The 16,698-nt window shown below is 35.4% G+C and overlaps 1 protein-coding gene across 1 annotated transcript; it reads right to left on the reverse strand.

Annotated features, from left to right (window-relative positions):
* Positions 1-1,560: 1,560 nt before the first annotated feature.
* LOC100891319 lies at positions 1,561-13,516 on the reverse strand. Its single transcript, XM_003726558.3, has 8 exons — positions 13,037-13,516; positions 8,506-8,609; positions 6,839-6,867; positions 6,106-6,154; positions 4,448-4,771; positions 3,950-4,099; positions 3,247-3,472; positions 1,561-2,251 (listed from the first exon to the last, which is right to left on the reverse strand). Exons 2-8 carry the CDS (start codon positions 8,600-8,602, stop codon positions 1,840-1,842), a joined length of 1,287 nt encoding a protein of 428 aa, XP_003726606.2. The 5' UTR covers positions 8,603-8,609; positions 13,037-13,516; the 3' UTR covers positions 1,561-1,839.
* Positions 13,517-16,698: the final 3,182 nt, after the last annotated feature.

A 16,698-nucleotide genomic window follows, 5' to 3' on the forward strand; every position in this document is an offset into this window, starting at 1 on the left:
GAAAGAGAGATGAACCTGAATATTATCTGCATTTATCATGCATTTAAGAAAATGAGCCTTGGCGATGTCATAAATTGGAGCACTATACAAGATGAACAGAATGGGCCCCATAACAGAATCCTGAGGGACGCCTGATCAATCTCTTACGTTATGAGAATAGTCATTTCCAATCTTTACTAAATGCGATCTGTCCAAAAGGTACGAAGACAACAATTTGTAAACAGAACCCTCAAATCATTTAAAGGTTTTAATGTCCTGTTGTAATGACTTCTTTATTCAAAGCAAAGTATTGCAATATATAAATTAGCACATGCACAATAATATACAAATATACACTGTCTTGAGAGGTTCTGGTTAAAACTATGCACAAGAGGGGACGCCAATAGTACTATTTGCCCCGAAGCAAATGGCAATTTTGGAGTCACCGAGGCCAATATAATTTTAACCAGTACCTCGAAAAGAAGGCATGCTATATTTGTTTGATATCCTGGATCAAAATTTAAAGAATTACAATTTTTAATAAAAAGTAATTAAAATTAAAAACAAATTATAAAATTGAGATTTGAAGAAAAAAATTGAATTAAAAAGAATCAAAAACAAAAATTCAACTCCCAAATAGTAATCCCAAATATTACTTCTACTCCCAAATAGTACTTTTTCAGATCAACCTAACAATAGTTGAAATATTTCTGGTCACGTGACGAGCTCTCAGCTAATCAAACACCAATACATTTTTGATGCAGGATATAACAACAATTATATTCATTTCCATTCATTTTAAAGGCAGGTACCTAAATGAATTATACAATACGGAAAGAAAGCGAAACTGTTCACCTAAACAAATTATATAAGGGAAATCGAGAAAAAGCAAGGGCGTGAAGTAAATGGGTATGTTGTGACGTGATGAGAAACTTTTGTAATCCTTGTGTAAATGTTCACCTGAACGTAGTGGCGAAGCGTAGGTCCACCATTGAAAGGCCACTAGTCTCAAGGGGACTGGGTGGGGGGGGGGGGTGGGGTACCGACCTTAATAGATTGATGAAATACGAGAAAGCAGGGCCCTCGTGTATAGGTGTAAGGAAAATAGAAACGTGTCTTCCCCATCTCCCTATCATTCTCTCTCACCCTTCCCCCGCTTTTTAATTCAGCCAACTAAAAGGGAATGGGCCCCGTGCCCCCTTGCAGTTACATTGTATGACACTGTGTAAATTTCAAAGCCTTCATACAAGTCAACTTACAAAATCAAAAAAGAAAAAAATTGGTAACTGAAGACAATAACCAATACTCAAAATGTTTTCATTATGTTTTCTTATTCCCTCGTTGTCATGTAGAAATCGGTGACCAGTTAGCTTCTAAAAAGTATTTAACGACTCTTCAGAGGCAGGTTCTTATAAAGACAACACATCCACATCTAGATACATGATTTTAGCATATCGCAATAACAGCAACCGTTTTTCTCTTAATTGGTCAACGTCCTATGGCAGAAGTAAACGGAAACTTAATTTTTTAAGTTCCAACATCCGTTCTGCATTCTATTACAATGCAACACTTTTGCACTAGAAAATCGTTGAAAATCTTTTATTTTCTGTCCATGCTTTATGCCGACAGCGGCATTAATAGCATCACGTAGCATCAACTGTAACTTTGTCAAAATATATGAAATATATTGTTTCTTTTAGATATCTGTTATCTGCTAGGTCAAAAATTTGCATACTCACAGTCTACTTAAAACATATAAATTTGTGTGCTGTTATGTCATGAATGAACTGTTTGTAGTTACGTCAAATGTATAAATTCGTATGTTTGTCCAACGGAAATAGAGAATTTGAAACGGAATTATCACTGTGGAACACTATGACTGGCTTCATTGGAAAAGAGAAAATGGCTGGTGTGTACCGATTCCAGACTCTGAGTGGACCTGCCATCAGGTGTGACGTTCTCCACCATCTCACAAGCTCGTGTGGGATCAACCCTGGCCCATACTAACTTGGTTGTTATAGGCGAAGACTCCCTGTCCCACTTCTGGGCAAAGCTGAACCAGATTGATGGCAGTCTTAGATTTGTGCGATTCTCCAAGCCCAAGCGAGCCTCAAATGTTTCTCGAAATTTTTCCCAGTTGAAGACCTCAGTCTCCTCGTACCTTTTCAGCTCTTTCGCTAGTCCGGGTTTTTGCTCATTGCTATGCCAAAATAGCTTTGTATCCGATCTTCTTCTCGCGTAGATATTCTTTTCTCGGGAGTAAAACTCAACTCTGTAACAAAAACACCATAAGAAACATAACTGGTGAGATACAAAGGTAAACCACTAAGAATATCAATGGGGGAAGGGGTCTCGGAATGATCTGACATAGCGGTCTTACAATCTTATTAAGGGGTGAACATTTTGCATGACAGAGATATTTTTCTTTTTTCTGTTCATTTGAAATTGCCCATGGTAGGGTAAATTTATAGCATTATGAATAATCCGATGTGACCACTACATAGTGAATCAAAAAAAAGGTTACAACTAGAAAATTGGTAATTATTTTATAAATCATCTATGAACAGTAAATTATTATACATCTTATGAAAGAGTGTTTTATACCGAATCATTCAGTATCATTTTTGTGTGGTATGTGTTCACGCTTGGGTGAATAGGAGGCATCGTTGCGAGTGTGCAAAAATCGACTTGAGCCAAACTTGCCTTTGTGGTGTTTTAATAAAACAATTGGGATTTGGGTATTAATTCGGTCTTTGCAGATCCAAATAACACCCCTAACAAAATTAATTATGCCACACATATCAAATATCGAATATCAAGGAACATTTGAGCGCGTGTGTGTGACTTTGCCCTTTGCAAAAAACATATGCAATGCATTTCATTTGATACATTCAATCCATTCTCTCACTCCACTAATCCCAACATAATACATACTGAAGGCATCACTTTGGCGCAAGTCGATTTTTGCACTCTCGCAAACAATGCCACCTGTTCAACCAAGCGTGAACACATACCACACAAAAATGGTACCAAATAATTTGGGATAAAACATTCTTTCACCAGATGTATAATAATTTACTGTTCATGGATGATTTTAAATTAATTAGCAATTTTCTAGGTGTAAACTTTTTTTGACTCACACGGTATAACCAATGAAATATGGTCAACTGTAGGACAACATGTATAACTATGAAACGATTCTCTTTTCAACACAACATCATTCTCGCGAGCAAAGAATTATGGATTTGAGAGTTATTTATTTCTTACCCTCGATGGAAGCCCTTCATAATCAACTCGGTGAATCGCTTCTGTTTATCTTTTTCCCATTTGAACTCTTCCTTTAGTGGAATCGGTATCCTATCTACCTCAGCTGGTACAGTGACAGGAGATTGGTCTGATGGCTGATGATGAAGTAAGCATCCACCTCTCTCGGTGACGTCTTTCGTTAGCACGGTCTTCGACATGAACTTGACGCTTACCTTGAAATGGTGAACTAAAATAACATGACAAATGGGGACGAAATGTGTTGAAATTTCTCAGATGAATTTGGTTTTTATAAAATAAATTATATCTCATATTTACTGTTCGTCATTTGCGTTCATTGCTATTGGGAAGACATGAGATTTCAGCGACTATGACCGTATTGTTATATTGTTTTAAACTGAGTTTTATACACTTCTGTCTCAGTGGTGTAAGCTACAGAAAAGGTGGGAAAGGACAGAAAGGGAAAAAGAAGAAGGAGCAGGATGCCTGCACCAAGGACAACTCTATTCCCCCTCCTTCTCATCAGTAACCTTGTTAATTCGCATTTCAGTTTCAGAGTAAAAACCAGTGTTCCCTCCCCTTCGGCCTTGAAAGGGAAAGACCATCAGGATTCCCGAAATCATATTCCAGGGGGATTGTGACATCCGAACATTAATTTAGAACTAGAGAAGTGATACAATTCAAAATATTTAAAAAGAAAACTTACATTCCGGCAACTCGTAACCTGAGAAGTACCCTCCAGCTTCTGCAGTTGTGCCGTTTGCTGTTGTACCGGATGTAGATTGGGTTCGACCGCTGTCCGGTAGAGCCTGTCTCTGTGTAGCCGAAGGTCCATGGGAGTGGTCATTCGACTGTACTGCATTCCAAAGACAAATAGCAAGGTCTAACGTTGATCACGATCCACGCTTACATGTTATTGGAATAACATTATGTGAACATGCAGTTATTTACTTCACCATGGCACCTAGCTCACACTGACACACAGCATCATCATCCCGCGATAGCTTCTAGGAGCTACTGTAAGAGATTATGATTTCATAAAATGTCATAATCAAGTGATCTAAATATCTAATATTTCGTAAATAAGTGGAGAATTGCTATTTCTTTTCTACTTCTGCTTGACAGAGACGTACCCTTTTTTCAAGCAAAACTGTCAAGCAAAAACAAAAAATCATATTCTATTACAAGGCCTACTCTAACTCACTTGAGGCAGTTGTGGTTGCGTTCAATTCAACGGATCCAAGGCTCTCTCCAAGGGCATTAGGTTCTGCCATCGGCGTTCCTCTGACATCCTCCGAGTCCACCCGCATTGGTTCATTCTCTGCTAGACTGTAATAAATCCTCTCTGATTGGTGAAAGCCACAATCGGGACTGACGACATGGACAGCGTGGGCCTGTGGGGGCATCGGTGGCACGGCGCTGAACATGGGCTCGCTGGAGGGACTCCAAAGAGCCAAGTTCTGGGAATGTTCTGGATATATCTGGATAGCGGCTACTTCCGTGGATTTTTCCTCCATATCGTTCATTTCTGTGCACGCATAACAATATTTTATTTTTCATAATGTTTTATATACCTTACTTTAAGATTCTTTCCTTCTCTTGTAATATGATAGGTTGAAAGTGAAGTCGTGTTTTTAACTCTGCCCGTAAAAAAGCGGGCATAGTTGAATTTTGCTGCGATCCCCATTGGTTTACGTGTAAATTATAACTCTGTGCAAGCTCGATACTATAATCGCAGTACGATTCGATCGCTAAATTTACCTGTTCCACTGCCTGGAGCACAGTTTTGCTTTCCCTGTTCTACTCACGGACAGTTTGATGATAATTTTTAAATGTGAGGACGATTGGTAAGTTAGTCGCACATGTAAATCTTTGACTCTTCTTATGGTATATAAAATATATATCGACTGCTTTAATATTCGAGGCATAGATTTTTCGACATGCCCTCGGGGACGTTACATCCTGCTATGACCCCTGGGTGCTGCGCGCCTAGGGGTGGTAGCAGAATGTAACGTCCTGGTAACGTCCCTTTGAGCGTATAGAAACAACTATGACTCTCATAGACAGCAGTCAATATATCTATATTATCAATCAACTTAACAAGAATTATTGAGACCTGTATAGATCAAAATAGAGAGACGACACATAATTTAAAATCAAACATGATTATGCCCGTTTTAACCAATTACGTCAAAACACAATTATGTAGGTATACTTTAATTTGTACCTAATTTAAATACGGATGGTAATAATAAGTACATGCAAGTATTCAATTTTATCATCAATAGTGATCTGTCAGTTTATGACAGGTTCATTGACCCTACCAACATTTTATATCAAGTGTCTCTCCATGTTCCTTGGTCTTGAGCCATCCGTTTCAGTGTTTCATACCCTGTTGCTCGACATTTTATATTAATATCAAATTAAAAGTATTATATATTTAATGTGCATGTGTTGTTTCGTGTGTGTGTGTTTTGTTTGTTTAGGGTGTTCATTTCCCATCACTCGAAATAGACATCCTTGGATATGGAGAGGCTCCTTGAATGTATGTTTTCACTTTTTTATATAAATAATAAACAACGGCCCAGACAACATCTCAAGAGCAACTATGTTTGCTGATTACTCAGAAGGGGGACTGAAGTTCCCAAATAATCAATGTATGATATATACTCAGCTGGTAAAATGGGTTCAACGATATTTTTACAAATCAGATCACAGCTGGAGTATTCCCTTTGAGAATTTATTAAGACTATATGGTGGTAAATCTATTTCTGTCGGTTATTATGTCCTTAGGGGTAGTTTTCCGGGGGTGATTGCCAAGGAGGTAATTGTTCTGATACCTCCAATACAATGAGTACGTACCGTCGTAGTTTGTTAATCCGTTGTTTGAACTTGGGCTGGTAAGAATGTCCTGTTGAAAGGAATCCAAGAAAAGGTCGGCATGATTTGATTTCATACGATGTATACATAAATGTGTATATTATGTGGTTGATATACTGCTGTGTAAAAATCACATTTGCATAATTATAATACATGTAAACTGCAATCAAAAATTTTCAATCGCCAGAAAACTAAATTTAAATTTAAACAAATAAAACTAAAGATAGACAAAGTCTTTCTTGAAATGCAACGTACGTGTGTAGAAACTCCCAACAATATATTCAACTGAGAACAGATTGATATGTTTAATTGATGTGGATTAGGTCTATATATATATAAAACTGCTTATCATCATCCACTGTGTTATTTGCTTTGATGGTGGGGAGATGGTGAGTTTTGTATGTCAGGCATACAACTGTCAAATTCGACACTATATAGGGAGAAATATTCCCTCGTAATATTCCTACCCCCGCTCATCTATATCTCAATACGTCCTTAACAAAAATATTAAGGAACTTTGACAAACTGTTACCTTGAATTAGCGAGATTTAATCCTCACCTTTAATAGGAAAATCTGTGGAAAATACCTAGATTTATCAAAATGTCGAACTTTTTAGGAATTTAAATTTCGGGCTTAGAAAATGATATTTCAAACAAATTTTCGTAAAATCTTTCCAAACAATTAATAACTACTTAAATAAAAAATATTACTTACCGAAAGTCCGTCAAGCAGCACATCGTCATCTGTAAGAAGATAATTATAACAAGAGCGCAAAACTCGATGAAATTTATACTGCCAATTTCAACAAAATAAAGATAAATTTATAGACGTCATTAATATCATAACTCTTTTTTTACGATACAGCTATATTTTCCGTTGTACCACTCCGACTTGCAATGGTCTTTTGCATTTAGAACGAGATAAAAATCATTAAGTTTTACTCAATTTTGTGCAATTATTATTATCAGAATGGAAGACAGAGGAGATTTTTTTAATATTTTTAAAGTGGTTTTAAATTTTAAAAAAATCAATAATCTTATATAGCCTATACTTAGGCTTTACATGGCTCCAACAATTAAACAAGAAACCATCTATTTATTACATTGTCATAAATATAGTACAATGTGAATATGACATTAAGCTGTCAATTCTGAATAAGAAAAAAGAATTGAATACAAGCAGGTAGAATAAAGAATAAAAGAAAAAAGGAGATCAAGAAACTGATAAAACATGAGTATGCTATAAATGTTATACCTGGCATAATCATTAAACTTACCAATCAAATATTTATTTTTTCGTTTCCGGTATACTGAAATAGCGGCGAGATAAAAGCAAAATTACAACGAACGAAACAAAAAGTTTTTGAACTGATCTGGTAATAATACTGTCGTCTGGAAGCGCTGGTCTACAAATATTTCCCTTGACAAAGAGTTGAATATACGGCACTTTAATTAATCGCAGAGTAAGAGTGTAGTTTGGTATATTCTTCACAGGTTATATAGGCAAACCTAAATCCATAAAGTGATGAAGGCAATCCCCGATTTCGTTCTTGCCATATTTTACTAAACAGCTAGCTTGAATGGTGGTAGTAAACAAAACGTAATCGCCCCCGCGTTCCTCGATCAGAGACTAATCGCAAACGAAAGAGAATGCGAGATGCGCGCGCATACATTCGGGGATTCCCAGAGTATTGCGATATTTGGATTGAACGGTTCTCTGGTATTGCGCAATGACTGTATGCATGTACAGGTTAAATTGAGGACATTGCGCAACATGAGTGTTTACATTTAATCCAACTTCACGAGCATGTCATTTTGACATGATTCACCAGATCGAGCACAACAAAATCACCATGCTGAATGAAAATAAATATACACTTCGAACTTGGCACGTTTCACAACGGACTTCTATATCAATCGATTTCGTTTTCTTACATTTTAAATTCAATATAATCCCATGGATTATGGGAATACGTTTAGATTATCCAAAAATCAGATCACCACATTGGCTAAGTACAGACTTGCTTTGAGAATAAAGAAAAGTACTTTTCATGATGATAACGTTCACTTTAATCATTATACACGTATTTGATTTTTATCATTATTATTATTATATACATTATATAAAAGACGATGTCCATGCCCCTACCAGGATGTTCTTAGATAATTATAGAAATAACAGTCTTTTCCTTTAAATATGGCAAAAATTCGTGTGATTTTTCAGTTTCATTCTCATTTATTTTTCTCCTCAAGAGAAACAGATAAAAATACATATATAAACTTTAATAAGATGTATTATAAAAAGTGAGGGAGGCAGTAGCCAACTGAAAAAGGAAATAAACCTTGTAAAAGACCAACCCTTTAATTTTTGTTTTAACCTACCAGTATATTGCTGAAACCCATCCGGAAAAAAATGGTCAAAGACATCCATGGAATCTGGGATTGACGACTGATCAGCTCCGTCATTCATGATGGACATTATGTGGCTGGATGAAAACACACAAAAATATGATTGTACATGAAGGCATTTTCTAGAACGAAAAAAGAAAGAAATTGAACTTATAAAATTCTTTTTAAAGATTTATGGTACTACAACATCGCAGTCCATATCTAGATATTGACTTTCGGATTTAATTTTGTTATCGTTAATTTTTATTTTTATTTTTAAATACATTTATATGTATAACCATTACTGTCGGGGGGGTGGGGTTCTTTTACATCGACTTAGTTCAAAGTCATGTAATCTTCCTATTTAATTTACATACTTTTTTTCGCAAATGATACCCTTATACATTCAGTGTTAAATGCTGTGCCATTATTTTCCAATGATTCCAAATAAAGTCAATGATTCTGTCTGTCGGTGTCAAAGGGGGCATGCGCATGAGATAACATCAGACATTTAATTAAAAATCAACCAATCGTTAGGCATGTAAAGATACGTCATTTCGTACTCAAGAGCATTATACCCTAATAGGGCTATGTGGCACGATATTTTGTTTTTTGGGGAAAACCGCTGCTCGGGTTTTACCCAACTCATGTATTGTCATATTACCAAGCAAGACTGTAGAATGGTGAACTGAATGAGGCAGTTTCGCAGTCGACGAGCAATGATTCAATCGACATCAGCGAATGGTAAGAACTTGAATGATATTTCATGTGGCCTGAATTCTGATCATAAATAATCAATGTTGACATCTCTTAAGATATTTTTTCTAAAATCGTTCGCTTTAGCTCTGTAAGCTAAAATTGCTTTGATAATTAATTAAAATTATACCCGCTTCTGCACACATAAATTATGTCATAACAATGTCAATAATAATCTTTCTAATTTGTAATTTACAGAATGTTCAAGAGCTTATAATTTCAGACTAAAAGTCACGTCTAGTAGCTGATGAGATACCAACTTGTTGCAATTTAATGGAAATCAAACTTCTAAATAAAGGTAATTCGAACAGGAAATTTTTTTCAAATGTTAGAAGCAATACAAACAACTATGTATTTATTAAATTGTATATTTATATTTATTTATATTTCGTGTGTTGCAGTTTATTCATTAATATGCAACGAGACAACCAGTAAAAAAATAAACAATAATAACATTAATTTTTGTTGAAGCAAGTTTGCGCTACTAGCCTATAAATCCAGTTTCTAGGTCAATACTTATTTGGAACCTTATATTAAAATATTGTTCATCAATTGCGTCTTTTGTTATGTTTTATCTCTGTTTTTTGTTCTTTTTCTTTTTAGCTGGAGGTGTGATAGATTCTCGGTCCCAGGGTGTGATTATCTGATAAGGTACTTAGTACATGCACGCCTTGTAGACTCATAACTTTTTATATGCTAGAGAGCGAGCAGTCAAACGTACACGAATAAGTCTCTCTCTATCTCTCTCTCTCTTTCTCTCTCTCTCTCTCTTTATATATATATTTATACCCCTCTATCTTTCTCTCTTGTAACACGTATCTTGTTGTCATTTTGCAATTGCAATGACCTTGTACATGTACCATTTGGCTTCAGTATTAACCATTTTTGTATCGCATATCAAGATTTTGATAATAAAAACAAATTGCGTTCAACGGAAAAACCCGAGGGAAATTGCGATTTGAAATTATTATTGACATATATAATGCTTACGAGTTGGTAAAGGTCATGAAAAAGAGTAATCATTAGTTTTTAAAAAATGATCTTAATGCCATTTCTTTGAAATCTGCAATTATCAGTACGTGACTTGAATTTTTTTAAAATATTTTAATGGTATACATCTGCTTTAGAACGAATCACTGAACACAACGCGGCCTACTTTACAAAGCTATTACAGATAAAAGGACACGAGTTAAAAAATTTGCCGTAATAGAGCTATTGTGTCATAACTATAAAAATGGCTAAGGCCTTTCAACAAACATAACGGCCCGAATTCACAAAGGAGGTTTGTCGACAAACCTTGGTTTTCGTACGTCATATGACGCGTTTTTACGCGTATTTTACAAACCTGGTTTGTAAAGAACAAAAGGAGGTTTGGCGAAACAAAAGGAGGTTTGAATACAAACCTCCTTTGTGAATTCAGGCCAACGAGTTTCTCGTCACCGCCCGACTCCTTATTGGCCGCCGCCTCCTTTTTTTTCTTACACGCGTCGTCTGCTCGTATACCACAGGGAATCACCAACAACAACAAAAAGGCTATGATTTACATTAGATCTAAATAGCTTCTATAGCTAATACAAGCTGAACACATGTACATTTTTCAGTTTCTGACTTTTGAAACTTGCTTAGCAAATTGACTGATATGATACAAATCATTTGTTATGGCGTACAATGCATCAGTATGATTCTGTGAAAAGATATACCTTGGCCAGCTATATTTAGCATGGCGGCCATTTTGGGAAAAAAAATGAAGAAAAAAAAGAAAATTAAAAATAGTAATGCCCTGCTTCCTCCTTTTGTGAAAAGTCTGGACGGGAAACTCATTTTTGTTATTTGCCTAATCATTTCTGTATTTTAATGTTATATTCTTTCAAGCCGACTTTAAAATAATATCTTCCACCTCGTATTTGTTTTCTTCTACGATATGTTGATATCTCAAATTTTGGTCACATTGCAACTAATTTTTGCATATTTCGTATTCTGTTTCGTTTTCTTTGTTTCCTTTGTTGTAAAGGCAACATTTGTTTCCACTCCACCATACAGCACATAGCTACCTGCACATCCACTATTCGATACACAAACACACACGCACAATCGCGCGCACACAATCACACGCGCACACGCACACAACACACACATTATACACTCGATATACTCTCACACAACACACTCACAAACTCATTCACAAAGATCGTATTTTCATTTTAAATTTCACCTTCAGATTGTTTTAATATTTGTTTTTAGGCCGCCATCCTAGTCAAGCATCGCCTATGATGGCGTTCCTTGCACTTTTTCCACAGATAGTTTGGAAAATAATTTTAATACATAATAATATGTTATAGAAATATTAAGTTTCGTTATAATATGTATATTTGAAAAAAATCTTTTAACAAGATACAAGATATTCTATTTGGTCTTTGCAAACATGAAAGTTACAAGAAATTTGGTTTCCTTTGTTATTATTACATTATCGTTTGTATATTTTGTATTATACCTTACGTTTATAATTATGTTCTTTGTTATTCAATTATTATATCTGGAAAATCAGAAATAAAATAAAATCAATTCAAATACAATAAAAATTCTGATACAGGTCTCATCGTTCTATTAGCGCTAGACTGCGGTCTAGAAATAATCGGGGAGGGCACTATTGGTACAAAGGTCGATGAAAATGAATAATTTTATTGTTTGAAATTGATACTGGACCACATTTCCGTGGTTGGTTATACGTAGGGGAAACACTCATTATTCTACGCAGTAGTATACGCACCTTATTGATCTGTATCATTTCACACAACTTCGTAGCACCGTTACTCTTATATTCAAACATATATTTGTACTCCTGGTTAATTCATCATTTAATATAGGAAGTCCACAACTAACAATCTTCACTTTATGTCCACAAAAATTTGTCAAAATAAGAACCATTCGACAGTCTGCGTACTACAAAGAATCTCTTACCCCCCCCCCCCCCCAAAAAAAAAAAAAAGTTGCCTGCTTTTAGGAGGAATATTTTTATAAAGTCGGAAATAAATGAAATAATTCTTACTGAGCTTGTTTCCCACCCCATGATATTTACTTCATTAAGTTTTTAATTCCTTTTTTTATCAATGAATTTCAGAAAACCTTTTTAATAGAATTAAAGCGGATTAACGTAAGGCCTGTTAGTTATGAGTATGTGGTCGACTCCATAACATTGGCATTTAAGACTATCAGCTTAGAATTCAAAATTGAAGGACTAAACAAATATATATTGATTCTCCTGTAGGGTCTGATAGATTATAATGGTAACGACTTTCATTGACAATAAAAATATGATACACCTAAAAAAAAATCTTTTATTCAAATCAACTTGCAAAAACGCCGGACTTGCCCTTTAAGTACTCCATCCTTCACACAAAAGTAGATGAGTCATTGATTTTGTATTGTCTTTCCTTCTCCAAACTGGATGTGTTGAACATGGACAGTGAGGCTATTCACATACCATACAGTACGTGGTGAATTCGAGTTAGTAAAAATGATACTGATAGTGATTAGAAATCGAGCTATTGGTGAAAAAGTAAAAAAGAGATCACAACGAATTCTATATAACGCTACGGAATTGGGAGTTCAGAGGTCGGAACAAAAAAAATCTATGTGAATATTTTTAATAAAAATATTCTTTATCTTGAATAGATCAAGTTTGAAATTAAAAATGAATAATTGTTGATTGTAAGCAAAAGAGGAAATTGCCGACTCACTACCAAATCCAGACAATGCAATCTAAACTTACCCTTATTTAAATAAATAATAGTGATGATTCAATCAGGTTAATGGCTGACACTCTCCATCCACGGGTCACCTGGACGTGAGGTCAATCGAATGACATAAGACCAATTCGAGCTGAAAACAAACTTATGTTTCACAAACTCACCAATCGCGTCTGAGTCACTACAAGAAAATTCCTGCAATATTTGCAATACAGAGAGGAATTTTCCGTCTTGAGTCACTTCGAGTTCTTTTCAACACGATATCAGCTGAAAATTACCGGAGAATCACACCCTTAGTGGTGGGATGTGTCGTTTGTTCACGTAGAGAATTCAAGTGCTTCGTCTGGCGTATTTTCTAAATATATAAATTCTCCGTGAAACAGTTGTGCTATATATTCTGTTTGAATGCACGAATGAGGCGACGTCGGAGGCTACGTAGTTCCTTTTATGTTCAGTTATTGTCAACAGACTTTCTAGTACATCAAACAGTTGTTCCTAGGACACGTAGACATTACGTTAGCTATTGTGCATAACTATCTAGGGGCTCTCCAATGCGCGGTAAAAATTCCCTTTTCCAGCATTTGTAACGGGGAAGTCCCGAATTTTGCGGATGAATTTATAGAGGGCGCCATTATATCCCCTTAGTCGATGTGCATGTGCGCATCATTTTATAAAATTAATATCGATGTGGTAATAATAGGCTGCCCCTCACTATAATTATGCCTAGTCAGCCTCTTAGATTTGGTTCTTTATGCGATCTCAAAGTACAGGTTTTTTTTTTTTAATATTTCCTTCAATTTATTGTGTATTGTTTGCTTTCTTTCGTAAGGTATTCTTTTTTATTGTCTTAAGTCTAAATTATCATTGAACCATTTATCTGTATTTCTTTCATGCCCCAGCTGGGGCCGTTAAAGAAATAAAACAAAAATATTTAAAACCTTTCAAGCCTCTTAAGATAGAGCACAGAATTTCCTACAATTACAAAATAATACAAATTCGCTTTAATACAAGATTCAGCAGATGCAATTTTTTTAAGAATGAGAATAAATCGGGGAATCACCTAAGCTATGACATAATTTTTCACACTTATTTCTTTCGAGCCGCTTCTACATGCCAAGTTCATTGGCCTATATATTAGGTTAAGAGACTTTTGATAGACATGGAAACCCCCAAAATGTGATAGTCATATTCAGCAGCAAATGCTCATCATTTGGTAATTTTATGTAATAAAAAATGACGTTCCAACTTGTGGTAGGACACGTGTATTACACATTCATAAGAGTGGTAATATATTGACGTATATGAGCGGAGTAACAGTAACACATGCACCTAGGATGGCTGATTAAAGACACGGTATCTCCAGTCTCGTAAAATATGAAAGTTCCAGGGACCTATCCATTTATCATGACCGTGTTGGATATAAGCTTTTATCTTCCAGAAAGTACTTTTGGTTTGAGAACCTTGCATGATTAATGATAATATGATGTGAAACGGGGCCGTAGATCCAGTGGCGCGGCCCCCCCCCCCCCCTGGCAAAAAAGGAAATAAAAGGGGAAAAATTTTGTGTGTGTGTGTGTGTGTGCTAAAGGAAGCAACAAAAAAGTGATTTCACCTAGGGCCCAAAGTCAGGCACCTGGATGCTCATCTGACGGTAATTTAATGACTAAAACCACTGAACTCCTGGGGGCTCCGCCCCCTGGACCCCACACCAATTAGTGACCTACCAGTGGCAAATAAGGTATCACAATTTGCTCACCTGATCGTTATTAAATACCTAAAACCCCTTTAAAACCGGTGGCTCTGCCCCCTCGACCCCACCTAGGGCCCTAAGGCGGACGGCTGGATGCTAATCTGATAATACTATTTCACGTAATATTGGTATTCTCTGTAAATATTGAAATATTATGTCCCTTCAAATATCTTGTTTATGTTATATAATTCATTAATACTGCCTTATATTTCATATTGTAACATTAAATGGGCAAATTTGAAAAGCAACGTTGACGCCATTTTACTGTTACAAAAGAAAGCCATGCGTATATGTACTGACTCTTCCTATCGCGACCACACCAATCCCTTATTTTCAAAACTAAAAACTCTAAAAGCTGATGATACAAATATTCTACAAATAGCACTTTTCATGTTTCGCTTACAAAATGGTATACTACCTTCATAATTTCCCCCATTGTTTAATTTGAATAAAACCATCCACTCTTACCCTACGAGGCAAACTGAAAAATTCCATTTAAGAAATCCAAAAACCGCATTGGCTCTCAAATCCATTAGACACGCCGGCCCAGACATCTGGAACTCTCTGCCCATTGTAATGAGAAACCTTAGGACATTGTATTCTTTTAAGAAGGCAGTTAAAACTATGTTATTGTCTAAGTATTGATCCTGCCGTGAGTAATTCTACTGTATTCATGTTCTTGTGTACATTGACTGTATATTCAACAATGATGTGTAATCGTCCATGACCTAGCATCGTTTATCCATTCATGAATGAACCTGCATTCAATCAGCAGATGCATGAGATTTATTGTATTATTACCAACGCTTCTTCTCTCCCCTTTCCTTTTCTTCTCTGCAAGTCACTCTTTAAAAAAAAAATTGTTTGTATTGTTGTATCTAAGTTGAGAGCTGCGGACACGTCAAGCTATTTTGCTCATTTCTGTAGCCCTCCTGCATCTAATGTATGTTAACTATGTATTCAATATATTTGTTTAATTTCGTTTATTATCTGTATAAAATTATATACACTTGAAATATTGTATCAAACCATATTATGTTCATGAAAATGTATGATGAAAAAAGAAAAAAAAAAGATGCAGAAACCAATAAATCAAATCAAATCAATTCAAATCAAATCTGTCATAAAGTTAAACGGGAATAATCAGTTTATTTTCCCTGCTTATATCTATATCTATACTCAGCAGGGGCCGTCTTTCTCTTCATTTATTTTTATTTAAACAATTTTCACTATCTCCTTCTCTCTCTTCTCCCCTCTCTGTTTGTCTGTCTCTGTCTGTCTGCCCCCCCCCCCCTCTCTCTCTCTCTCTATCATTTATCATGTTTATATCTCTCCCTCTTCTTTCATTCTCGCTTGTGACGGATATATATATATATATATATATCATCATCGTTATTTGTAATTCATGTTATATTATGTTATATTATATGTTATATTCATAAATATTTATTGTACATAATGGCGTTTTTGTTGTTGTTGCAAATGGAAATAAAACTTGAAGTTGAACATTAACTTCTCGTCCTTCATAATAATAATAATAATAATACATAAGATTTATAAGGCGCCAAATCCACTTGACAGTCAAATGCTCAAGGCGCAGCTTGTGCAATAGATGAAATACATACATACTGTATGTTCGCAAAGAACCTCATTATTTCAAATTTTACATGCTTTTGCATGGTCATCAAGTTTGTCGCCTACCAAGATATTCCCGGAAAAAAAAACGTTTTGATGATTGTTCCGATCACGATCACCATTGTGAGCAACAAAATGAGACATTTAAAATAACCAGAAAATATATTTCCTATGAAATCTTTGCTACCAAGTATCTCCAGGCACGTACAGGGAAAAAAATATCAAACGTAGAATTATTCAATACGGATAAAACATGTCCTCTTAAACATATGAATTCGAAGTGGCTACATATCTCTTTTA

This window comes from Strongylocentrotus purpuratus, unplaced genomic scaffold, assembly GCF_000002235.5.
Source record: "Strongylocentrotus purpuratus isolate Spur 01 unplaced genomic scaffold, Spur_5.0 spur5_scaffold_8, whole genome shotgun sequence".
NCBI classification, from domain to species: Eukaryota; Metazoa; Echinodermata; class Echinoidea; order Camarodonta; family Strongylocentrotidae; genus Strongylocentrotus; species Strongylocentrotus purpuratus.